The following is a 26,130-nucleotide window of genomic DNA, read 5'->3' as shown; positions in this document are numbered from 1 at the left end:
ATTGCGGAAGAAAATCTCTGGTACAGTGCTGAAGCAGGAAGTGACGTTCACTTTGCCTCTCTATTGTCCGGATTTTGACCTGCATTCATCAACAACACTACTATCCCACATACTGTACGTTTTTCAGCAGAAACCACCACACCAAATTGAAACAAGGATTGTTCCGTTTCCCTCTCTTGCAACTACGTCTTTGTTTTTATTTGTTTATTTTTTAAGACTGCATTTTAATATAGTTGATTTGTTACTCACACCAAATATCCGTGGGTCTGTTTCCTCAATGCAGCAACTCAGTGAAATTAGAGACTGATGTTCTAACACCAAAGTATGCTATTCCCATTTGAAGGTCTAATACACTTTTTTTTCTTCCTGGGGAGCCACCAAAACGACAAACCATCACGACCCAATTCATAATAGGTCTTATCAATAAATCATGAGCAGAGTGAAATTGCGCATAAATGAACATTCCTGACCATTTTATTGCCATTTCTGCATCACTTTATATGATCTTGAATAGGTAAACCAGCCATTTCCGCATCACTTTATATGATCTTGAATAGGTACACCAGCCATTTCGAAGCGATATACGTTTGATGAATCAACCTTGTTTTATGCATGTGTTAGGCCTATTGAAAACATATATACATGTTCAATACTTTATAAATGAGATAAAATAAGTGCATTTAGGCGAAGTTAAAGGAGAATTTCGGTTTTTTACACCACGGTCCTCATTTCCAGCTTAAAATATGATGTTTTACTCACCGAAATATGTTTGGCTTCGGATGCCCACGGAAGATTTTGAGCTCCGAGTAGTCTCCTCAAACAGGCTATAACGAGAGCCTGCGGCGAGTGCGGGGCATGCTGCACACGCTCTCCAAATGACACTTTTTCTGTCAGATCACGGTTCATTATGGTTGTAAATATAATTATTTAGCTAATAGCTAGAAGCTAAGCTAACAACAACACAACAGTCAACGTTGATCTGCCCCGGATGGGGTTACAGTGCCCATCTTCCCCCTCTGTGAAACCACACTTCTTCAGAGGAACCACAGAAGGGGGAAGATACGCACTGTAACCCCATCCGGGGCAGATCAACGTTGACTGTTGTGTTGTTGTTAGCTTAGCTTCTAGCTATTAGCTAAATAATTATATTTACAACCATAATGAACCGTGATCTGACAGAAAAAGTGTCATTTAGAGAGCGCGTGCAGCATGCCCCGCACTCGCCGCAGGCTCTCGTTATAGCCTGTTTGAGGAGACTACTCGGAGCTCAAAATCTTCCGTGGGCATCCGAATGAAGCCAAACATATTTCGGTGAGTAAAACATCATATTTTAAGCTGGAAATGAGGACCGTGGTGTAAAAAACCGAAATTCTCCTTTAACAGGCTATGTAATTTTGTTCCTTCTCATCAGTAAAACAATATAAATATTTTAAATAAAAGACTATGGAAGAAATTCTGCAAATTTATTTGGTGACCCAAATAAAATCGCCTGCGACCCACCTGTGGGTCCCGATCTAGTCTTTGGGAAACGCTGGTCTAATAGTTCCCTTTGACTCACAGCTGCACAATACCGATATTATTATTATTATAGTCAATGAGAACACAAGTTCTGCTATTCTGTGTCCCTGAGTCGCGGTCTTACCCTCTTCCATGTAGCGAGCAGCTGCTTGTCAGCCATGTGTTCTGGGTAGTCGGCGATAGCGAAGACACAGCCCAGCAGGAAGCCGTCCTGAGGGACTGCAAACAACAAGAACAAAACACTGAGAAGTTACAAGAGGTTTCAGAGTCACACTTAAGACTTTTTAATGCTACCTGGGATTGAGTTTAACACCAATTGAACGACTAAAATAAAGAATGAAAGCAATCTAAAGAAACAAGGCAAGTCAAGGAAACCTTTTACAGTGTTTTTCTTACTCTATAAAGCACTTTGAATTGGCTAGCGATGCAACTAATGATGATTTTCACTATCGATGAATCTGTCAATTATATTCTCGACTAATAATCGATTACCGGTAGTCATTTGGTCTAATTACTGTATGTCACAAAATTGCGAAAAATGTCAATAATTTTTTCCCCAAAGGCCAAGATGACATCCTCAAATCTCTTCTTTTGTCCTGACCAACATTTCACAATCCAAAGATAATCAGTTTCTGTCATAGAAGGAAAACAGAAAATATTCCCATTTAAGAAGCTGGAAGAAAATACTTTTTTTTTCCTTCTTAAAAATGTGTCTACGATTAATTGATTTTGAAATAGTAGTTGGCGATACATTTTTTAAACACCTTTCCATAGACTACCGCAGGTAAGATGCATTTGTGGAAGGCCAACCCGGAAGTCATCGTGCCAGTTCCCTCATGTGGAAGTCAATGGGAGTTTTGTATGGAAATTTTGGTTGGAGGCCTGAAAGGTCTGTGGTTAACAAAAAAGTGTATAGAGAGCCAAAGTGAACGTCACTTCCTGCTTCAGCACTGTACCACAGATTTTCATTCGCCATTTATTTTCCTATAGCCATTTCGTTAAATGCTTAGAAAAGTGGTTTTACTTGTTCAAACTAAACAGTTCAGCTATATTTACAATCAGTAGAGACAATAGAACATTTCACTCAGAAAAAACAAAAAACAAATCGAAAAAATTTGCTTTAAATCAGCATTTTCTTTTAACGTTTTGGTCCAAGTTAAATGTTATGTGGTCTCTCCTGTGGTTCACTTTGGCTCTCTATTAAACGGCGACATTTGTGTTGAGCAAGACCACGCTTCAAAAATCATCAAAGTGGTGTTCATCTGTGAAGATCAGCTTGCCGAACCCAAAGATCACAGTTTCATAAACTTTCATTAACTACAAACCTTATTTCAGCCATCTAAACAAAATCCCCATATAAAAGTCCCATTGACTTCCAGACGAGGGAAAGAGGAAGTGCTAAATTCCAGGTTGTATGGGTTAATTCCTGCGGTTCTGTATTCTGACACAACCTTTAAACTCCAGGGTTATGCAGGAATCCTCAAGGTCAATTCAATACCTATTAATCACTTTTCAAAATATTTTACTGTAAGACAGGGCCACATTCATCCCATCAGCAATACGGGTGTAAGTCACAAGTTTCATCACGATACGATATTATATCGATTATTATTATTTGGACGACGATACGATATTTACCTGATATCACAATACGATATCTGCCACAATACGATTTTTGATTCAAATCAGGGGTCTGCGATCGATACGAGACAGTCCCCCACAGCAAGAGTCTGAGGTCTGCCAAGACCAGAACCACCCGCCACAAGACCAGCTTCTTCCCAACTGACATCAGCCTCACCAACAAGGCCCGGAACCCCCTTCCGCCAAGGGCCTCACCAACAACGCCCCCCCACACACACAAACTCACTACCTCCTCCTAAACTCAACTGAACTCCCCCCCCCCCCCCCCCCCATAAAACTGGAACTCGTATCTAATTTAATGCCTGTCTAACTGGGACTGTACATTCATGTAAATTCCCTGCACATTAATGCCTATTTAACTTAGCCTGTAAATTTCATGTACATTCAATGTACTCTCTTATTTAACTCCGACTGTAAATTAATGTAAATCCACTGCCTATTTAACGTCTATTTAACTCAGTCTGTAAATCTCATGTAAATCCAACGTAAATTCATATTTATCATCCACAGAACACTTCACCACTCATGTACATATTGTATATATTTACTCGATTTCATTTGATTGCACTTGCAACTTTGCGATTGTCTTTAGTTATCTTCCTACTTCTTATCTCTGTATATTGATGTGAACGCTACGCTGCATACAGACACTAAGACACATTCCTCGTATGTAACTTGCATACTGTGGCAATAAAAGTGATTCTGATTCTGATATCATATACCCATTTAACACAATCAGCACAACAGCTACACAATTGTAATAATTTTTAAGGGCCTTAATTGTCCCCAACTTGATTGATCAACTTTTGATACTTTTCAAGACCCGGCGGATAACCTGAAACTCACTCTCTTGGCCCGGCTCGTGGCCGAACAGCTGAGAGACGTGCTGCTGCTGTTGGAGCTGCTGAGGCTGCTGCTGCTGCTGAAGCTGCTGCTGACTCTGCAGATGCTGCTGCTGCTGCTGCATCTGTTGCATGTGCTGCTGCTGCAGCTGCTGCTGCTGGAGGAAATGTTGCTGCTGCTGCTGCAGATGTTGCTGGTGTAACTGCTGTTGCTGCTGTTGATTTTGCTGCTGCTGCTGCTGCTGCTGCTGCTGCTGCTGTTGTTGTTGTTGTTGTTGTTGTTGCTGTAGCATTTGCAGGCGTTGTTGCTGCTGGAACTGCTGAAGCTGTTGCTGCAACGCCTGTTGCTGCTGCAGTTGCTGCAATCCGGGCCGTAAGAGCTGCTGGGGGCGGAGCTGCTGCTGGGAGAATCCATGTTGCTGCTGCTGCTGTTGTTGTTGTTGTTGCTGTTGTTGTTGTTGTTGTTGTTGTTGTTGCTGCTGCTGTTGTTGTTGTTGTGTAAACAACTGTTGTTGGTGTATTTGCTGCTGCTGTTGTTGTAGGAACTGTTGCTGTTGCTGTTGGGGCAGCTGTGGGAACCCTTGTTGTGCAACCTGCGATTGTTGCTGTTGTTGATGATGTAGCTGCATCATCTGATGCTGCTGCTGCTGGAGGTGCATCATGGGATGCGGCTGTTGCTGTGGCATCTGTTGGTGCTGCTGTTGCTGAGGAGCCTGGTGTGACTGTTGTTGTTGTTGTTGCTGTTGTTGCTGCTGCTGCTGCTGTTGTTGTTGTTGTAACAACTGTTGCTGCTGCTCGGCTGTAAGGGGCGGGTTGGGCAGTTTTGATTGGTTGAAGAGGAGAGGATTGTTAGTGTTGGGTGTTGGGGCTTGGCTCTGATTGGTCTGCTGGTCCAATGGCTTTGTCTGATTGGATGTAAGATTCTGGATGATCTGGGAGGTTGAAAAAAACAACAAAAAATGAAAAGAAGAAACTAGAAAACAACGCAATTATATAACTTTAGCTTGGTGCGATCATAAGTCCACCTTTTATCAATAATAACAATATGTTTGTATTGGACATAATGGACAGAGGGGTTTATTTGAAAAAGGTCAGAGACCGAAACGTCACAATAAACAGTCTTTATTGCAAGTTTGGACAGTGTGGACTCTTCTTACAATTTACACGACATAATGGACATAATGTTTCGCTGCGACAATTTATTTGTGGCACAGGGTTGTGAAGCACTTCAGTAAGCCTTAAGCCCAACAGACACTGGCACCGAAGCGCATCATATGATGTGCCGCACATACCCTAGCACCAATAGCAAGCGTCAACAGGACGACTGACTGACCGACCGACCGACCGACCACACACAGCGCGAGACAACACGCCATGGCTGAATTGCCTATTGCAGTAGTCTTTGTATATTTTTCGTGTAGTATTTTTGGATATTTGGGAGATTTCTTGACCTCAACAACTAGTCTCTCCTCAGCCATTAGTAGTTACTCTAATTAAATAAATGTCAAGTAGTTATTTAGATATTGTAGTTATATTCTACACACACAAGAGACCGCGACAGGAAGAGGTAAGGAGAGGAAAGATGTCGAGGTGCCAGGGAGGGGAGCAGAGAAGAAGAGCTGTTACGGGAGCTGGGATGGACAAAACAGCTTTCTCTCTGGGATTTTTTTTCTAAGGGTGGTGATGAGGGAAATAGGTCAGTGGTATGAAGCGTTGCAGGTTGCCAGTTTGGGGGTTGTATATAAGGAAATAGTAGGGGCGGCTGTTCTCATGCATGCCGTATGGGGCCGGTGTGTTTTAGGCTTTAGGCTACTGGTCATATTTCTTACGTGTGCAACGTTGGCAGGCCGGTTGGCCGGCGGCATGTCCGAATTGTTGGTGATGTTACGAAGAGTTCTAGCAGCCGGGCTCCACCCAGGCAGGCCCTCTGGTGCCGATACACCTCCTAAAAAGCAGAAAGAGAGAACAAGAACGATTACCTTCCTTCATCCTAGAGAATGACCTGAGACTACTGGCATTTAAGGTGTTCTGGATGCTCTTACTGTACTCAGATAGAACTCAAACACATTAAGATTAGGGGTGGGAATCGTGGAGTAACTCACGATACGATACGGTCACGATACTTGGCCCTCGATAACGATATTATCACGATACAGCGATTCTGCGATAATCGATATATTGGAAGAGATTTAACCTACGATACATCACGATATCTGTGTAACTGATGAGAAAAAAATACCCCTAAAAGGCAAGAAGCAGGTATTATGTATTTATTAGCAGAATTGACATGAACACTCAGAGTTCACTCACTCACTCATACCATTTTCGATACCACGGAGGAAAAGTTACACATAAAGCGTATTTTTTAAATTATTATTAAAACAAGAGAACAATGGCATATATTCACAATATATTTTTAATTAATTAATTAATTAAATATTTTTAAGTTGTCTTAAGTAGTTAATGGGGGGTGGGGATGTTCCAGCTTTCATGTAGGCTACAATTCCCTCCAAAGCCTCCCTCAAGCTGAGCTGCTGCTCCCAGTATGCTCAGAGTGTAGCCCAAGACAGCCCAAACACCAACTCTGCCTGTCCAGGATTCAGTTATAAATCGCAACTTCGACAATTCTCCACCAAATAACTTAAATCGATAAGAACTGACGACTGGATTGTTCCCCTCAGTGGTTCCACTGCAACATCAAGGCGGGAGCGCTGTTGTAAAAAAAGAACACAGGCGTCGTCTCTTGCCTTCAATACTCTTTGTCTGCTACATCCGGGTACCTCCACCGGCAATGCGTTTAATGTTAAATTTAGCTGCAATCTACAAGTCGGGTCCATGTATCAACAGATTTCAAAGCCAATATGTTACTGGAAAGAACTGCGACTGGTTAACAAGTGAAACATTTGGTCACTCACACTGGCGTTTTGAGCCCGGTGTTGGTGAAGTGGTTACAGCAGCAGTAGTGGGATTAGCTAATGTAGCTAACAGCTGCGGTGCTGTGTGTGTCTGTGTGGAGGAGGCAGAGGGAGCGCTGCTGTTATCGATAAACTTGATACTGTAGAAAATGAGTATTGTATCCGTTTAAAAATGTTTAGTAGCCTATCGAGTAAGTACCTAAGTATCAATATTTTTGACAACCCTAGGACTCTGTTTATCAAAATGGCTGTGGGGAATCAGTTTAAAAATCCTACATATTTTAATAACATATCGATACCTGGTGCCAGTGTATCGATAACGTATCGCAAGTGGAAATATCGCGATACCGTGAGTATCGATATTTTGTCCCACCCCTAATTAAGATCCACACAAACATGCACCCAAGGTGTGCTTAATGTAGGACCACCCAAACCAACCCCAGAGGTGATCAGAGACTACATTAACAACAAAGTGTAAACACAAAAGCATCTTCAGTGGGCCTTTTTCACAGCCGTCATTTTGTGTCTGAAAGGCAGGGTAACCAACTCATTAATTAGGGCCCCAGCACCAATTTTCTTTGGTAGACCTGTGTTACTTCCTGCCTTTTAGACACAAAGTGGCTGCTGTGAAAAGTGCCTACGCACATATAACTAAGCACATAAAGGGAAGTAAATATTTGTATGCAGATTAAACTACCAAGCGCAATTTACCAAAACAGGATGTTTTATTCTGATGAAACTACTACTAATAAAGTACATTAATAACTGCTTGAAACTACTCTCTACTGGTTTCCCACATCATCTACTTCATCTCTATAAATACCGTTCATTGTGAGTCAATGTGAATGTGAATTTATGACATTAACATGTTCTTTTACTGAACGTTTTCAGGACTTCCCTCTTAACGTCGGGCTGATCAGTTCCCACTTTGCACGTCACTACTGTTCTCTAGAAGATGCTCTGTCAGGTTGTTCTTCTGCTTCTCCATCTGAACTTTCCTTCTGGTCACACAGTATAAAGGAGGCACTAACGGAGGCATTTGATATAGCACACCTGGACTTTCAGGAGAATATTATTATATTAGGGATGGCTGCGATGATATTTTCGATAATCATTGTATTATTAAAAATCCAATCGTTTATGTGAAATCGTCTCGTCTTAAAAAATATATTTTGCCTTGTTTGTACCGGTGCCTATCTCTTTAAGAGTCAACGCAAAGTCATCAAGTTAGTCCAAGAATGGTCGAATACTTCCCAGCAAATTTCAAATTGTATTTTTGCTAGAAATACCCATCCCTAATTATTTTTTATCACGAATAGAAAATAGATCAAACAACTCAGCAAATTACACGATTATTTATCACGGAAATGTAAAATTGCAATATTGCAGCCTTAAAGTAGACGTAAACGAACATGAACGCAAGCACATAGGCCTCCCAGACACACTGACCTTGCTGTGTGGTTGGACCCAGGGCTGCTGCACCAGAACGCCCATCGGCCGGCACCGGCCCTCCGCTGGCGGGCACCGGGGGCACGGTGGCACACAGGTTGATCAGCCCGCCGCCCGAGGACGCCACCGGCTCTTTGCCGGCGGGCGGCACGCCCCGCCGTCTGGCCGGGCCGGGGGCGGCGGCGGCGGGCGGCGTGGCCACTTCGGCCGGCGTCCAGTTGAGGTTCAGCCCCTCCTTCTCCGTGGACGAGTCGTCGTCGGAGTCGTCGAACATGCGCTCGCCTCTGCGCTCGGACTTACGCGAGGAGGGCGGGGAGACGGAGTTCAGTCTTTTGGGGCCCGGGCGTCTGTGCGGGCTGCAGGGCGAGTCGTCGCCGGAGGTGGCGCCGCTGGACGGCCGGGAGCGCCGCGGGCTGTAGCTGCCGTCCGAACGGGAGCGCTGGTCGTACAACTCCTCGTCGCTCTCATCCTCGTCCTCCATGTAGGTGAGACGAGGGTGATAGAGTGACTCTTCCTTCCTAGTCTTGTCTTTAAAATGTGAGAAACGAAAAGTCGTGTTTCAAAGATGGAAAATCTATGATCAACAATTCAGACCTGGACGATGTGGGTGCAATAAAAAACACAGCAATTATTGCAGACAACACACCAACGTGCAATAATACACAATTAGGGGCAGATTCCATCATAGCATCGTAGCTTTTAAAACGCCATTGATGCTATCCAATGTGCTAATGTGACCAGCAGGACGCAAAGCACACAACCACAAATTCATAGGAATAGAAGAAGGACAATATTCCATAAACATTCAGTTGGTACGTGAAGTAGACATGGCTATGAGGGATGCCAAATATATCGGTATCGGGCCGACGTTAGTCATTCTTTAATATATATCGACATTGGTCCGATGTTGCAATGTTAATATCGGTTATCGTATTGGCCAAGATTCTCACATTGAAAGGAAACATTGCAGTAAATCTATGATTTATGGGCTTTTCCAAATGTTTTGGAAGTAAAGAAATACATTACTTTCCAAATTCACAGTGTTTACATGTGTTTTTCAGTACATCGTACAATAGTTGATTATCATAGAAATGTGTTTTCTTCATACAGATCATACCGACATCGGTAAATATTGGTGATCAACCATAACAGCAATGTTAATACTGTATCGGTATCGGACAAAATGTTCATCCCTAGTGGCTATAGCAAGCGTTGCAATTAGGGCTGCACGATATTGGAAAAAACTGACATTGCGATATTCCCCGCCCATGCGATATATATTGCGATATGAAAAAATACAGATTTTCACCAGATTAGCTCTATTTGAAAGAAAATAATATTTCTAGAATGATTGGGATGATTTTGTAGAGGAGTCCATCTGATTTTGGAGGGGAAATTAGGTATTTTAATGTTTCTCAACCACTGGGCTGTGACCTACTGGTAGGCCTCAGAGCGTCATCTATCAGGGTGCATACACATTTTGACCAATGGATTTCCATGACTTACATACATGAAAAAGTGAGTTATGACATTCTACTTTAAAATGTCACTAGCCTATACTTCACTTAGTGTAATGCAGCCTTTAAAACCAGGGAAAGACAACATGTATGCTGTATCACCATATTACCATCCAACATCTAAGACCATATAGTCTCAAATCACAATACAATATGGATATAAATTTGATATATTGCCCACCCCTAATATTGAGTGCCAGAATCTACCTCCCAATGATGCTATTTGCAGAAAAACATTAGATTTAATTGATTATAATCACTGCTTTCAACTTCTTTCGTTCTTCTAACGTTTCAATAAATCAACAATGAAACACCGCTGCCACTTCACACATGGTTACTTCACACACTTGGTCTGACCCCCCTCCAGAAACTACCAAGTGGTACGCTCCGCATTTGGGGAGTTCCGGTTTTTGAGCGCACGCAGGGCAGTACAGAGACGAGGATTCACATGCAGCCGACCGGTGACAAACAATTCATTCGTGAAAAGTAATAAATATATATTTAATTGCCCAGCTATGTCTATTGTCTTTTTATTTTCACCGACATGTTTTGTGTAAATGAGTCGCTATGTATGATTACCTCTACCGTAACGTTACTGCTATCATCTGATGCATCATCAGACTGAGGGGGAGAGAGAGCTGCGGTGATACATGGACAACTTCTCAGTAATCACTTTAGCCTTCGTGTCATAAGTTGCGGTCTTGCTTTTTGGTGTTTCAAGAGTAAATATCTCCACTCCACGGACATGTTGAGTTACAGCAGCCAGCCTGCTGTATACTAGTGCGCTGCAAGCTGTGGACAAGTCCGCCTCGCAATCACATCGTTTACAGACAGGCTACTGTCAGCAACGCAACATAAGCAAAAACAATTCAATTTTGCTCTCTGTGCATGTTTGTTGTGTTGAAGCTAAGCATTAAATGAGTGAGTACAGTAGCGGGGCGTCTCTCTCCTTTGAGAGAGCCTGCATTTCACTCAGTAGGCTACCCCTAAAGTGAGAGTTTATCAAGCAACATGACGAGTTAATTTGCTTTTGACATCGCACGTCCTGCGATGTGACTATCGCGCATGCGCACATCGCAATGTCGATGTGTAAACGATATATCGTGCAGCCCTAGTTGCAATGCAATAAGCAACTGGAGGTCAGTGAGGTAAGTAACTCATTATAAGAAACATATTTTGATTAAAAAAGGTTTCTGTTATAAAAATATGTATTTTGTTTTACATTTCAGATTTTGTATAGCACATTTTATGATTTCACTGAATTCATGTCCAATGGCCAAGTTTCAATCTTTGTGCCCAATTGTCATAAAAAAAAACAAATTAATGAATAATGAATGGAATAAAAAGGTAGTGACGCACGGGCTACCCAGAACCCGCCGGGTCCCGCGGGCTGGCCCGCCCCACAGACGGTCCGGGATGGCAAATTAGGAAAATATCGTGGGTGCGGGCGGGGCAGGCTTAGAATGTGATAAAGCAACATTATTAAATAAAACGCAGAGTAACCCTTTATTAAAGATGTGAACTCTCTCTCACACAGTCAGACAGAGCTAGTCTGAAGCCGTCTGCACCTGCTGCACTCTCCACTATAGCCGACATGGTGGAGTAAAGAAACGCTTCAAATGAGGTAGCCTATGTGCCATCAAAACAAACATTTTGGAAGAATTATTCGCTGTAATTTTTATTTGAATTGTCCATAAAACGAATCCCACCGCAGATTTTCTCTGTGGACTCGACTGTGATCTATGTGTCAACTTTACTGCAACGTGACCAATTAAGAGCGCATGAGGTAATTAAAAGAAATGGGGAAGAATAAGAACTGTTTCTGTAGCCTACCTCTACCTGCTACCTCCATTTGAAGACCTTGGATTAATTGAAGACAGACCGATAACAGCCGTGTTTGTAACGCCGACGAAGCAGAAAGAACCCATGATGACGCAATGCTAGTATCCAAACTCTAGTCGTGCACGCATGTGTGTGTGTGTGTCTGTCAGAGAGAGAGACAGAGTTTGGACACTTTGGAGAGCCCGTTTGCGGACTGTTGGGTTGGGTTGGGCATTTTCAGATATTTTAACGGGCCGGGCGGTGCGGACTGGCTCCGACAACGGGTTGGGTTGGTGCGGGCGTTAAAACACCTTGACCTGTGCATCACTAGTGCACAGTGTTTATAGACCCGTGATCACTAGTGCACAGTGTTTATAGACCCGTGCATCACTAGTGCAGTGTTTATAGACCCGTGATCACTAGTGCACAGTGTTTATAGACCCGTGCATCACTAGTGCACAGTGTTTATAGACCCGTGCATCACTAGTGCAGTGTTTATAGACCCGTGATCACTAGTGCACAGTGTTTATAGACCCGTGCATCACTAGTGCACAGTGTTTATAGACCCGTGCATCACTAGTGCAGTGTTTATAGACCCGTGATCACTAGTGCACAGTGTTTATAGACCCGTGCATCACTAGTGCACAGTGTTTATAGACCCGTGCATCACTAGTGCACAGTGTTTATAGACCCACGCATCACTAGTGCACAGTGTTTATAGACCCATGCATCACTAGTGCACAGTGTTTATAGACCCGTGCATCACTAGTGCACAGTGTTTATAGACCCACGCATCACTAGTGCACAGTGTTTATAGACCCGTGCATCACTAGTGCACAGTGTTTATAGACCCACGCATCACTAGTGCACAGTGTTTATAGACCCGTGCATCACTAGTGCACAGTGTTTATAGACCCACGCATCACTAGTGCACAGTGTTTATAGACCCGTGCATCACTAGTGCACAGTGTTTATAGACCCGTGCATCACTAGTGCACAGTGTTTATAGACCCACGCATCACTAGTGCACAGTGTTTAGACCCACGCATCACTAGTGCACAGTGTTTATAGACCCACGCATCACTAGTGCACAGTGTTTATAGACCCGTGCATCACTAGTGCACAGTGTTTATAGACCCGCGCATAGGGCTGAACGATATATCGTTTACACATCGACATTGCGATGTGCGCATGCGCGATAGTCACATCGCAGGACGTGCGATGTCAAAAGCAAATTAACTCGTCATGTTGCTTGATAAACTCTCACTTTAGGGGTAGCCTACTGAGTGAAATGCAGGCTCTCTCAAAGGAGAGCTACTGTACTCACTCATTTAATGCGTAGCTTCAACACAACAAACATGCACAGAGAGCAAAATTGAATTGTTTTTGCTTATGTTGCGTTGCTGACAGTAGCCTGTCTGTAAACGATGTGATTGCGAGGCGGACTTGTCCACAGCTTGCAGCGCACTAGTATACAGCAGGCTGGCAGCTGTAACTCAACATGTCCGTGGAGTGGAGATATTTACTCTTGAAACACCAAAAAGCAAGACCGCAACTTATGACACGAAGGCTAAAGTGATTACTGAGAAGTTGTCCGTGTATCACTGCAGCTCTCTCTCCCCCTCAGTCTGATGATGCATCAGATGATAGCAGTAACGTTACGGTAGAGGTAATCATACATAGCGACTCATTTACACAAAACATGTCGGTGAAAATAAAAAGACAATAGACATAGCTGGGCAATTAAATATATATTTATTACTTTTCACGAATGAATTGTTTGTCACCGGTCGGCTGCATGTGAATCCTCATCTCTGTACTGCCCTGCGTGCGCTCAAAAACCGGAACTCCCCAAATGCGGAGCGTACCACTTGGTAGTTTCTGGAGGGGGGTCAGACCAAGTGTGTGAAGTAACCATGTGTGAAGTGGCAGCGGTGTTTCATTGTTGATTTATTGAAACGTTAGAAGAACGAAAGAAGTTGAAAGCAGTGATTATAATCAATTAAATCTAATGTTTTTCTGCAAATAGCATCATTGGGAGGTAGATTCTGGCACTCAATATTAGGGGTGGGCAATATATCAAATTTATATCCATATTGTATTGTGATTTGAGACCATATGGTCTTAGATGTTGGATGGTAATATGGTGATACAGCATACATGTTGTCTTTCCCTGGTTTTAAAGGCTGCATTACACATAGTGAAGTATAGGCTAGTGACATTTTAAAGTAGAATGTCATAACTCACTTTTTCATGTAAATCAGTCATGGAAATCCATTGGTCAAAATGTGTATGCACCCTGATAGATGACGCTCTGAGGCCTACCAGTAGGTCACAGCCCAGTGGTTGAGAAACATTAAAATACCTAATTTCCCCTCCAAAATCAGATGGACTCCTCTACAAAATCATCCCAATCATTCTAGAAATATTATTTTCTTTCAAATAGAGCTAATCTGGTGAAAATCTGTATTTTTTCATATCGCAATATATATCGCATGGGCGGGGAATATCGCAATGTCAGTTTTTTCCAATATCGTGCAGCCCTACCCGCGCATCACTAGTGCACAGTGTTTATAGACCCGCGCATCACTAGTGCAGTGTTTATAGACCCACATATCACTAGTGCACAGTGTTTATAGACCCACATATCACTAGTGCAGTGTTTATAGACCCGTGCGTGCATCACTAGTGCACAGTGTTTATAGACCCACATATCACTAGTGCACAGTGTTTATAGACCCGCGCATCACTAGTGCAGTGTTTATAGACCCACATATCACTAGTGCACAGTGTTTATAGACCCACATATCACTAGTGCAGTGTTTATAGACCCGTGCGTGCATCACTAGTGCACAGTGTTTATAGACCCACGCATCACTAGTGCACAGTGTTTAGACCCACGCATCACTAGTGCACAGTGTTTATAGACCCACGCATCACTAGTGCACAGTGTTTATAGACCCGTGCATCACTAGTGCACAGTGTTTATAGACCCGCGCATCACTAGTGCACAGTGTTTATAGACCCGCGCATCACTAGTGCAGTGTTTATAGACCCACATATCACTAGTGCACAGTGTTTATAGACCCACATATCACTAGTGCAGTGTTTATAGACCCGTGCGTGCATCACTAGTGCACAGTGTTTATAGACCCACATATCACTAGTGCAGTGTTTATAGACCCGTGCGTGCATCACTAGTGCACAGTGTTTATAGACCACATATCACTAGTGCAGTGTTTATAGACCCACATATCACTAGTGCAGTGTTTATAGACCCACGCATCACTAGTGCACAGTGTTTATAGGCAACGCCCTTCTAGACAGACAAGGGAGAAAAGTCAATGGTCTAACTTCCCACCATACTGATGAGGACAAATGGAGGATTTGAAAAGAGTTGTACACAAGTGGAGGCGTGGCCAGTGAGCAGATCAAATAGTCTGAGAAGTAAATGTGCAGAAGACCATTCATTCAAGAACACATTACTACAGTCTGAATTTAGCCCAATATGAACAAATACAGTGTGCCTCACAGAAGCACATGTTTCATACTTTTATTAGATAAGATGGATGGATTTAACCACAACAATAGCACTTACAATTACCTTTGACTGAGTCAGTGATCCAGTCTGGGGTGACGACCTTGATGCCAGGGTGTTTTAGGGCACACTCAAACTTGGCCTGGAAGGGGGGGGGGGGGGGGGGGGGAGAGAGACAGCGTATATTTAAAAAGGTTAGAATTTTTTTCAAGACACCTGTCCTAAACAGTCAAATGAAACTCAACATTCAATGTGCAAAATAACGTTTAAAATAACACACTGACTGACGAGGTGAATATACAGGTGAAAGCTTTGACACTTTATCGATTTCATCCATTAAATCCACTTCAGTCTTGAAGGGGGGATACTCAGAGAGTACTTTTGAGTAGCCAGTCAGATTGAAAAAGTAGCCGGATCATGTTCGCGGCGTTTGTTCCAGTGGTCCTTTTCCCAATTAATAAACAAACCTCAAATATGTATCCATGAGTGTGACAATTAAAATAATACGAATAAACATTCTTATAAAGGCCCAATGCTCAATTTAATTATAAATAAGACAATATCCATATTGCAAAACACAAACAGGCAATGTATATTTTTAAGAACAAAGAAAATACGAATATACTATGTTTCCCACAGGATTTGGAGAGATTGTGGTGGGTGGACCTTGCTTGGACCCTCTTGGGGGGTTCGGGGGGCCATGTCTATATAGCTAACTTCACCTTTTCATAACAACTGTAGGGGGGTAATTTCTTATATAACTCACCCTTTTGGAGTAAAATAGACGATATAATACGGGGTGATTGACAGATCGCCTGTCCAGTGATCGCGCAGCTTGCCGATCACGGACCAATAGCAGGCGGAGCTGCGGCTCTGGGAAACCCCCCAAAAATTGCGGGTGGCTTTGTCCATATTATTTAGGTCAGTGGTACAGAGCCTGGAAGATTGTAATGGGCCCAACAGTATTGCAGCGATAGTGTCTTTCTTTGGAGATTTGCCTGAACACAAGTCACACAAGTTTAGCTTTGAATGAGGAAAACACCGCTTCGTTTTGTGTGTTGCCGAGACAGAGCCTGAAAAGCCCCGTTAGACAAGACCTTCAGTCTGCATCCCTACAGGGAACACTAACAGCCACAAAACACACAACCACTTTTCCTGCAATAACAATCCTGAGGCTTGACTGCTGCACTGACACCATCAAGAAACCCAGACAACAGTAAGACCTCAGCCACAGTCAGCAGTACACTAGCACAGAGACCCCGCCTCCAAACAAACAAACACACAAACTAACACAAAATGTAATGATATTGAGGATGAAGTACACTAGCTAATAGGTGAATATGAAATCAGTGATGATGAGAAACAAAAATAAATGAAACAAATAAATGAATAGCAATACTATCCTTGATACAATTAAGAGACATCCACTTACCCCCTTTCCTTCCTTCGCCACTAGGTGGGTGACCTTCTTATTGAGGTTAAGCTGACATTCCCCTCCATAGAAGGTGATGTAAGCCCACAAGGTGCTGAGATCGTCTGGCAGTAGCTACACACACACACACACACACACACACACACACACACACACACACACACACACACACACACACACACACACAGACAGACACAGAGCTTAGATTGGTGCATTGGTTATCTGTACCCACAAATCTCAGAACACACATCAACAAAACGGAGGTGGGAAAAAAAAGGTTTGTTTTGTAATATGGCCCTGATTTAAAATCTCATGACTTTCAATAACCACAGCACTTCCATGACTGAAAAGGGTTCTTTTCTGCTTTGTGTTGTTTTTCAGTTTGGTTTCTCTCCAGTTGGGCTGAAAAAAAACATCTAAACCACAGCTGCAGTGCATCATGTCTGAATAGGGCTGGGTATTGGCAAGGATCTCATGATACGATACGTATCACGATACTTGGGTCACGATACGATTGTATCACGATATATTGCGATGCGATACATATTGCGATATATTGCGATATTCTACAGAATTTACTCAAAATGAAATAATAGAGCTAAAGAAAACACACTGTGTACCACCCAGGTAGTGTAATAATATGTACATCACTTTATACTGATAAGTTAGTGGACAAATTTACGGTAGTCAAAACTACTGAGTGTTGAGTGTTACTGAAAGCATCGATATGGGAAATATCGATCCAGTATCGATTAGGGGTGGGAATCACCAGATGCAGAGGCATGGCATGGCCTGCAAAAAAAAATTATATTGCGATACTTGGCGTCCAAGTATCGATACAGTATCAGGAAATAAAATATTGCGATATATTGCCGTATCGATTATATTGCCCAGCCCTATGTCTGAAACATGTTGGAGAAGACATTCTGCTGTCTGGCTCCTGTGAAGTGACCCACTTGCAGAATTCCAGGATATTCCCTGACTTCCTCCATTATGTCCCTGTCGGGAATGCACCTCTCTAAACTCCATATTTCAGAAATTCAATGACCGATGGCAACCTTGGAAAATGATACAAGTGTAGCTTTGTTGACAGTTTAGCGCTCTCTCTCTCTCTGCACGCACGCACACACACACACACACACACACACACACACACACACACACACACACACACACACAAACGTTCTTACCCTGGGAAGACAAGCCGTCACCCCAAAGAATATCTGGCCTGACTCCGGGGAGAATCCGGTAACTCTGCGGTGTGACTGGTTATGGAAAAACATCACAACAACCAAACATATCTCTGCTCAATGTATCCAATTTGGGCCACCTTTGTGTGTAACTGTTTTACTCGAATCAAAGACTCACAGTTCCTTTAGATGCCTAGAGCAGTGGTTCTCAAAGTGGGGTCCGGGGACCCCCAGGAGACCTCAAGAGGGGTCCAAGCAAAAAAGGAGGATAATTTATTTTCACTAAAATTCTGTCCATACTAGTTAACACAATGACAGAATATATGACTATTTTGCTCATGGGTTTCATACACTTTCTGTAATAAAACATCTAAAACACCCATCTTATAAGATGGGCGGCTCTGGGATAAAATTCTATCAAATGGGGGTCGGTGGTCTGATCTGTGTCAGTTGAGGGGTCCAGGACGTGAAAAAGTTTTGAGAACCACTGGCTTAGACTCTAAGCCTTAGAGGACCAAAAAGGCATACATGTCATGCCATGCCATGCCATGCCATGTAAGGGGTTTCGAACATATAACCTCATTAAACCATTTCAGTTGGAGGTAATTGGGGCTTCATAATGGAAGGATACGGTAACAGGTCTCCACATCGGACCGACAGGACCACCCACGACGGCTGGAAAAAACAAGAGCACACTGTGTTAATGTTTGATATTCACTGTTCTTGTACATTGTGTCGGTACAATCTCATTTATGCTAAGTTCTGTTGAATGTTTGACCAATGCTGAAAATATCCTGTCGGTCTAAATCAGACAGATGGTCACCAGCAAAGTGATCATTATGAAAATAAATGAACAACACAATTATCAATTATTACCGTACTTCCCCACCTCACGTGCACAACATTAGCCATTAGCAATCCCAGGCTAACTGAGGCTTTCAGAAAGTCTCATTTAATACATTTGAACACCTTCTTAATGCTACCTGGAATTGAATTTAAGACCAATTTCAAATTGAACTTTGAAAGTGCTTTGAATGAAAACTGCTATTTTCGACTCAACATAGTGAAACTACAATTCGGCAGAATAAGAAGGGGAAAAAAGTGAATCTAAGAGTGGATAAGCAGCACAAAGAAACATGTTGTTACATCCTGATTTTGAACATAGCTTCATAGGGTCTTAAATAGGGATGTCACAATATATCGTCCCACGATATATCGCGATATCAAAACGTGACAACAATATGTATCGTTGAGATGAAATCTCATATCGCGGGAAAAAGAAGCTGAACATGGTGGCACTGATCTGCATCTGATTGCATGCTCGCTCTCCTTTTCATTGCTTTGTTTTGAACAGACGAGGGACGTTACAGACACGGAGGATGAAAATGGTGAATGGTTACTCAAATTAGCGTGGAGGATGCCCCCTCAACTTACAAATCGATCGCAAATTTTTTTTGTTAAAATATCGTATCGTATCGTTATCGTGAACCCAATATTGTGTATCGTATCGTGTCGTGAACTGAGTGTATCGTGACACCCCTAGTCTTAAATGTACGGTAGATAAGATTATTCCTGTTGTTTGATACACGGATGCCAATTGAGAGGAGTAGGCAGGGTTTCCCTATACTCATTCAGTAGCAGCAGCACTCCTCTTGAGGGAGTAAGACCAGGTAAGGACCAGATTCCCCAGAAGTGAAGTTACCGCCATCCCCCAACAAAACCCTCTTTATGGGTTTATGGGTAAGAAAGCAGAAAGCTGTGGTATGATGACCTCTTACCTTGACAACAGGCAGGTCAAACACCTCTCGTGCCTCGCCCACCTCGGGGTTGTCGCCGTCCTCTGCGATGATGTGAGTAGCCAGGGCATTGTAGGAAACCTCCTTGCCTTTCCCCGCTTTCAGCAGCTGCACCACCTGAGACGGCAGCAGAGGGTCAGCAGCAAAACCCGACAGTCCAGACTAGACTAAACTAGGATGACAGTTACTTTCAATACAATGTGCTTTGTGGTCAAATGCCAGCCTCAAAGTTCTCTAGAACAATCGTGACCACTAGGGGTGCTCCAAAAAATCGATTCTGAAAGGATCGCGATTCTTAATGCCACGATTCCTGGATCGATTCCAAACTCCCAAGAATCAATTCTTAAAATCGTTAAAAAAAATAAAAATAAAAATAAAAAAATTTTTTACAGTGCACCTGAACGCAACATGCAAGATACCGGCTGAATAAGTGTCCAAATGTTCATGTCATTTGTGTACTGTACTGCCACGGTGCCACCACCTCTTGCACTTAAGAACTCTGGTTAATGTATTCCCCCCAAAATCTATAAATCCTTCTCAAAGTCTACAGATCCCCCCCAGCCTATAAATCCATCTTATCTGAAGAACATATTCCCCCCTAGTTTGCAAAATGAATTTAGGCCCTGACTGTAATACAGAAGTTGAATTTGAAGTTCAGCATTAATACATTTGTCATTTTTCATCTTATATTTACCTTTGTGTGTTATTGCAATATAAAACTACATAATTGAGAATCGATTCTAGATTCTGGAATCGAGAATCGTTGGAATCGAGAATCGATTCTGGAATCGGATCGTGACCCCAGGAATCGGAATCGGATCGGATCGTGGCTTAGCCGGATCGGAGCACCCCTAGTGACCACCACCTGAGAGTTTCTTTAGCCCATTTTACACAGCCTGTGAAAGGACGCGATCGTTGCGACGTCGTTACGCCTCGCCTCCCGTTTAAAAGTCACAAGGACGGAATGGCATGTCATTTTGTTACGCCTTTCGTTACGCCAGTGGAGGTAGTATCAGCCCCAGTCTCTCAAGCCAGACGGTCTCTTCTACATTCTGCGAATGCACCATAATCAGTCTGTAATTCATGCCCACAGAACACGGACAAAGGAAGTTGGGGGGGGCGGAGGGAAAACGCTTCAGACCGGAGGAAGTTCGAACCGAGTGATTGGAGAAATAGATAGAGAGGGGCGGAACCGCTGTTTACTGCAGTCTCGTCTGTGCACGTTCCCTTCCGAAAAACAACTAACGTTATAGTAGTATTCCTGTGCATTTATAGTCTACTACATAGCGCTATATCCCAACAAATCCATAACTCTATATACATTTTCACGTTACGGCCGTCACAACAATAAAAAGAGGAAACGTGCCTACACCACGTGTCTACACCACGCGTCTACACCACGCGTCTACACCACGCGCCTACACCACGCGCCTACACCACGCGTCTACACCACGCGTCTACACCACGCGTCTACACCACGCGTCTACACCACGCGTCTACACCACGTGTTTATTTTTGCGTACGTCTGCATCTGTGGTGATGGTGAGTCGTGCTCTGAGGATTCCCTCTCTGTCAGTCTCTCCTTAAAACAATCCACAATCCAGCAGCGAGGCTTTTTTGTGCGTCTGATAAATCCCCCTGTAAGTCGGAGGATATCCCCTCTGATCAGTGCGAGTTCACATCTCCATGGCAACGATAGAACGTCATGTCAGAGGATTAGGGCTGTGCAATAAAATCGATACGGCAATATATCGCAATATTTTGCTCTGCAATACTGTATCGATATTTCAGAACAATATCGTGATATATCGCCATATCGATTTTTTGCACAGCCGTCTGTTCAGGGACACAATACTTGTAATAGGGGTCCGTGGCACTTTGCCAGGGGGTCCGTGCAAAGTTTTGAGGAAAATAAAAATAAAAACTTTTTTGCAAAAGCTTCATAGTTCAATGAAAATATTGTATGCTTTAAATCTAAAATGCTTCATGGATTAGATTCTAATCTAACAAACCTATCAATTTAAAAGTCAAGCACGTTACCGTGGAAACAATTAAGCTTAGCCCAAAATCACGAATCAGAATGAGGGGGTCCCCGGTATATTTTCTATCTTGTAAGGGGTCCTTGGCTGAAAAGCATTTGAGAATCTGTGCACTAAGTTATCAATATAAAGTGACATACATATAATTACACTACCTGGGTGGTACACAGCGAGTTGCATTTTCAGCTCTATTTTTTAATTTTCAGTCAATTATGTAGTCAGTATTGCAATATATCAGAATATGTATTGTATCAGCACAGTGCCTAAAATCCAGGTAAGAGCAAGAAAAAGAGACAGAAACATGCAGTGGGCTAATCTTAGATGATAGATCTGATACCATCAACCTCACTTTCTACACAGTAGAAGGTGGGGCTCACAAGACTGTCAACTGCACTGGATACAAAACTGGAGTTATGCTGTATATGCATATAAGATAAGAAAATGAATAGAATAGTATAGAATAGAATAGAATAGAATAGAATAGAATAGAATAGCAAATATGTGCTTGTGACAGTGTGCGTTGGGAGACGGAGCCATGATCTCAGTGTTAAGCAAAATTTTACATTTCTGGTGGAATAGTATTAGCCTGATGATATCTCTGTATATTAACGGCTATCTAATCTAGGCTAGGTGACTCAAGGCTACTTTTGACAATGTCGCCTTCCACTCAGTGTTTAAACGGCTATGCTCATACTCCTCCGCTTAATAGTCGATCTTTAAAACAAAATAAAAACAAGCCCAGAGAGAGGTGCGAATGGGAGTCCCTATTTGGCAGGAAGTACAGCTCTCTGTGCCACAGGTCTCCAGCGCCAGAGGGTGAAATAGCGGTAATACATGCGCAGTAGCGGGCGCCTAATTGAGCCAAGTGTAGATAGTCACAGGTTGATGCAGAATGATAGTCTCCTAGGCATTTCGCTCCACCACAGAACAGCCAAATAGTAAAATGACTGGATTGTTGGAGGCGTAAACTCTGACAGAAAGCAAGATTGTAGCTAAACGCTAGCTGGATAGATGAGCCACTGACAGATAAACTGCAGTGCAGGGCTATAACATTAAGCTAACAGCTAGCCTGTCTGTCTTAACTGCGAACAGCTAATGCTAGCTGACTGTATACAAAAAGTGCAATACTAAGTTGCATTCATAACTAGATATCCACTGTAAGTCCACTCATAAAAGACATCCCGCAAAAATAACTTGACAACACAACGTGCAATGCAAATAACTACCCGGACACCAGTTCACATCACTAGCTGGGGAGAGAGAGAGCCATTTAGCACTTTAGCCAGTTGGCTAGTTAGCTTCTCCAGCAGCAACTAATTTACTTTGAATGATGCTTGCTAGCTAGCAGTTAGCATGCTAGCCACCTATCAAGAAGCTAACGTCCATAGCCTCACCTTTTGGTCAATGTCCCCAACCACGTAGAATTTGACATCTTTGAAAAGTTCATGGGGGACCCTTGATTCCTCGTCAGACATGCTTGTCCATGAATGTTTCACGATTATGTATTCCAAAAGCGCAGAAGAGTGAAGTATCCGTCTGCCTACAGCTGGTGACAGTCAACCGGAGAGCGACTCTAGCAGTCTAGCGCCAAATCTCACTGAGCGCGCCTTGGACTACATCATTATGAAATAAGGGGGGTGTATTACTTTAATCTACGTATATCAATATATGTTCTATAGTCTCTAATGGCCCATATCGCTTAATTTGGTACTTTACACGTAACTTTTGATCACAATCGTTGATATTGAGGATGTACACTTGCTTAAAAGTAAAAATACTTTTTCTGAGAGATATGCAATCCCCCTATCATGTGAAACGTAATGTTTGTATGAGGAAGAGTAGAAACGTGTAACCTAGATCACAAGAAAGCGATCACATAAGCAGCAGACACTGTGATGACGACTTCATCATCGTTTTTCATTTGTAAAATACCATAAAGTTATACGAAATTTAGCAGCAGTGCTGTAAAATTATTGAATACTTCGTAAATCCTAGCTAATTTGGACCTATCAAGATAAAAGTAATGTTTGAAGGTCAAAACTCTTAAAGTCATGTCATTCTTGTATTTCAGTGGATGGGATGTTTGACAGATTCATAATTTGCAGAGTTGAATGCAAAATATGACTGCAGTTCAGACCGATTATTTAAAGGTGCTCTTCAGCCAGCTCATGAAAGAAAATCAATTGCTAGAAATAGTGAAATGAACTGTCTCACTCATCTGTTGATAGCACATAAAACACTTTTGGGGTGCAACCGTGCTACTATATGAGAAAGCAATATTTTACCCACTGGGGGGGGGGGGGGTCACAAAATGTCTACATTATTCATTGTACATTGGTCAAATGCATCAATCTGGTGCACTTTGAGAGCAAAATGAAGAGGCTAGATCTATGAAGAACACCACACACATCACTTTATTATGTTCTTTATATGCTGGCGCTGCTGTGGCTTTACAATGATTAAAAACAAATTGTATTCTTCTGCATACTAATGTTTCTCAACCATTGATCAACCACTGGGCCATTAGCCCACTGGGCTTCAGAGCGCCATCTAGTGGTCCGCACCGCGGATGACCTCTCACATCAAGATAGAATGATGGCATTGTCATTTATTTGGGAAGGTGGTCCTCAGAATTATTTCAACAATCAGACATGGGCCTCGAATCCCCACAAAATAACACATTAATAAGAGACCAAGAACTTGGGGAACACCATAGGAAAATGCATGCTGTGAGAGGTCAAGGCACCCCTTTGAAAATGGCAATGCCAGTTTTGACCTTGTCAAAATCTAGCCTCGAGCATTATTGGAGCATTATTTAGCCCACTTGCTGACAAGTTAGCATCACATGGTTGGTGTAACAATGGATGCCTTAGGTCTTCTATTTCATATGATATCAGTATACCTTCACTCTAGCTTTACAAATGAACCTGCTACAGCCTCTGTGTCTGAAAGACAGCAATGTCGGCCGCAGATGACCATTTACATAGAAATTTCGTCTGACCACTAGGGTGTGCAACTGCCCCCAGTAAAATCGGCAGTGGTTTTTGCTGGTGAATGGTAAAGAAATGACAGCATGCATGATGTAGCAGCCTAACATCAGATATGGGAAAGTTTCTTTACTTAAAGGGACACTCCGCCGAAAAATAATGCTGATTTATTTTACAGATAATCTCACACATATGCGAAAACTGTAAACAGTTTTGTAGGCATTCATTTAGTTTGACAGTTATTTTAGAGTTGATTTGAGTTTACATTGTGATGTCGTTCATGCACAAATAACGTCACTCGTCCACAACTTAACTCAAATCAACTATCTCTAAAAAAATCAATAACTGACAAACTAAATGAATGCCTACAAAACTGTTTACATATTGTAACGAAATGGGTATTCGTCCAAGGAACTGGAGACTTGAAGTTGGTACAGGCTTTTTATTCTTGTCTTCACAATACACGCTCCTAGCAGCTAGCTTCGCTGCTAGCTCTGCAACCACCCGGTCAGCTCCCTCGCATAGCCTGACTGGCCTCTGCCCCGGCCGCTGGTCACATATATCCCCTTCCCCCTAGGAACACACCCACACATATCAGTTCCTAGCCAAGCACGGAAACACCCCAATACACGTAATTACCCGATACGCTACATATCCCCCACACAAATTTAATGTCGCTTCCACGCGACATGCACAACCCACACACATCCCCCTGTACCAAAACACACCCAACACAATATTTTTCCCATCACCACATCAAATTATAATTCCCCAACAACCAGTCTTTTCTTTTCAGCACCCCCGTCATAATGTCCAGTTTTTCATTAGGTACTCCGTAATGTCTAGTTTTCCATTAGGTACCCCCATAATGTCTAGTTTCCCATTAGGCACTCCATAATGTCTAGTTTTTCATTATTTCCTTCTTTTTCACACATTTCAATTCAAACACAAGCCCCCACATTTTCCTTAGCTTTTCTTTTAAACCCCATTTCCATCCCCCCTTTTCCCAGCTTCACCCATTCCCCCTGAAGCACTCTTTTCGGTCCCCCCTTTTGTTTGTTCCAGTAGCCAAATGCACGAACGAGCACCGGATCGACATCCTCGTCCTCCGGTCTCCACTCGCGCCCGTCGACTCTCCAGCTGACCCTGGCGTCGTCCTCCCGGCCTCGTACTCGCTCGTTTTTCCGTCCCCCTCCTCCAGGGTTGAGGACAGCAGAGCGAACACCACCGGCGTCGATCTTCCCCTCGGCTCTCCGCAGTGCAACGTTAGGGGGTGTATAGCGGTTAGGCTGGGCCGGTTCCCCCGGCGGTAACCCCTCTCGCTCACTCGGAGACACGAGCGTCGCTCTCCCGACTGTAACAACGCTGCAGACGATGTCCCTCTCTTCCCTCTGGCTGCTCACGCTCTTCCCAGCCTGCGTCTCACCTCCGGCCTCCACACTCTC

At 43.0% G+C, this 26,130-nt stretch overlaps 1 protein-coding gene across 1 annotated transcript in view; it reads right to left on the bottom strand.

Annotated features, from left to right (window-relative positions):
- paxip1 (PAX interacting (with transcription-activation domain) protein 1) overlaps positions 1-23,221 on the bottom strand; it is a 44,633-nt gene extending 21,412 nt beyond the window's left edge. The window contains exons 1-10 of the mRNA XM_083653630.1: positions 23,093-23,221; positions 19,642-19,776; positions 18,495-18,538; positions 17,864-17,927; positions 16,674-16,787; positions 15,308-15,383; positions 8,366-8,893; positions 5,831-5,946; positions 4,006-4,933; positions 1,643-1,737 (exon numbers count right to left, since the gene is read on the bottom strand). Of these exons, the coding sequence (XP_083509756.1) occupies positions 1,643-1,737; positions 4,006-4,933; positions 5,831-5,946; positions 8,366-8,893; positions 15,308-15,383; positions 16,674-16,787; positions 17,864-17,927; positions 18,495-18,538; positions 19,642-19,776; positions 23,093-23,173 (2,181 nt within the window). The 5' untranslated portion in view covers positions 23,174-23,221. The remainder of the gene's footprint in view (positions 1-1,642; positions 1,738-4,005; positions 4,934-5,830; positions 5,947-8,365; positions 8,894-15,307; positions 15,384-16,673; positions 16,788-17,863; positions 17,928-18,494; positions 18,539-19,641; positions 19,777-23,092) is intronic.
- Between the last annotated feature and the right edge of the window lie 2,909 nt (positions 23,222-26,130).

Source organism: Poromitra crassiceps (genome assembly GCF_964638095.1).
Source record: "Poromitra crassiceps genome assembly, chromosome: 17".
NCBI lineage: Eukaryota > Metazoa > Chordata > Actinopteri > Beryciformes > Melamphaidae > Poromitra > Poromitra crassiceps.
The sequence above is the reverse complement of the archived record's forward strand: the minus strand, read 5'-3'. Positions and strand labels throughout refer to the sequence as shown.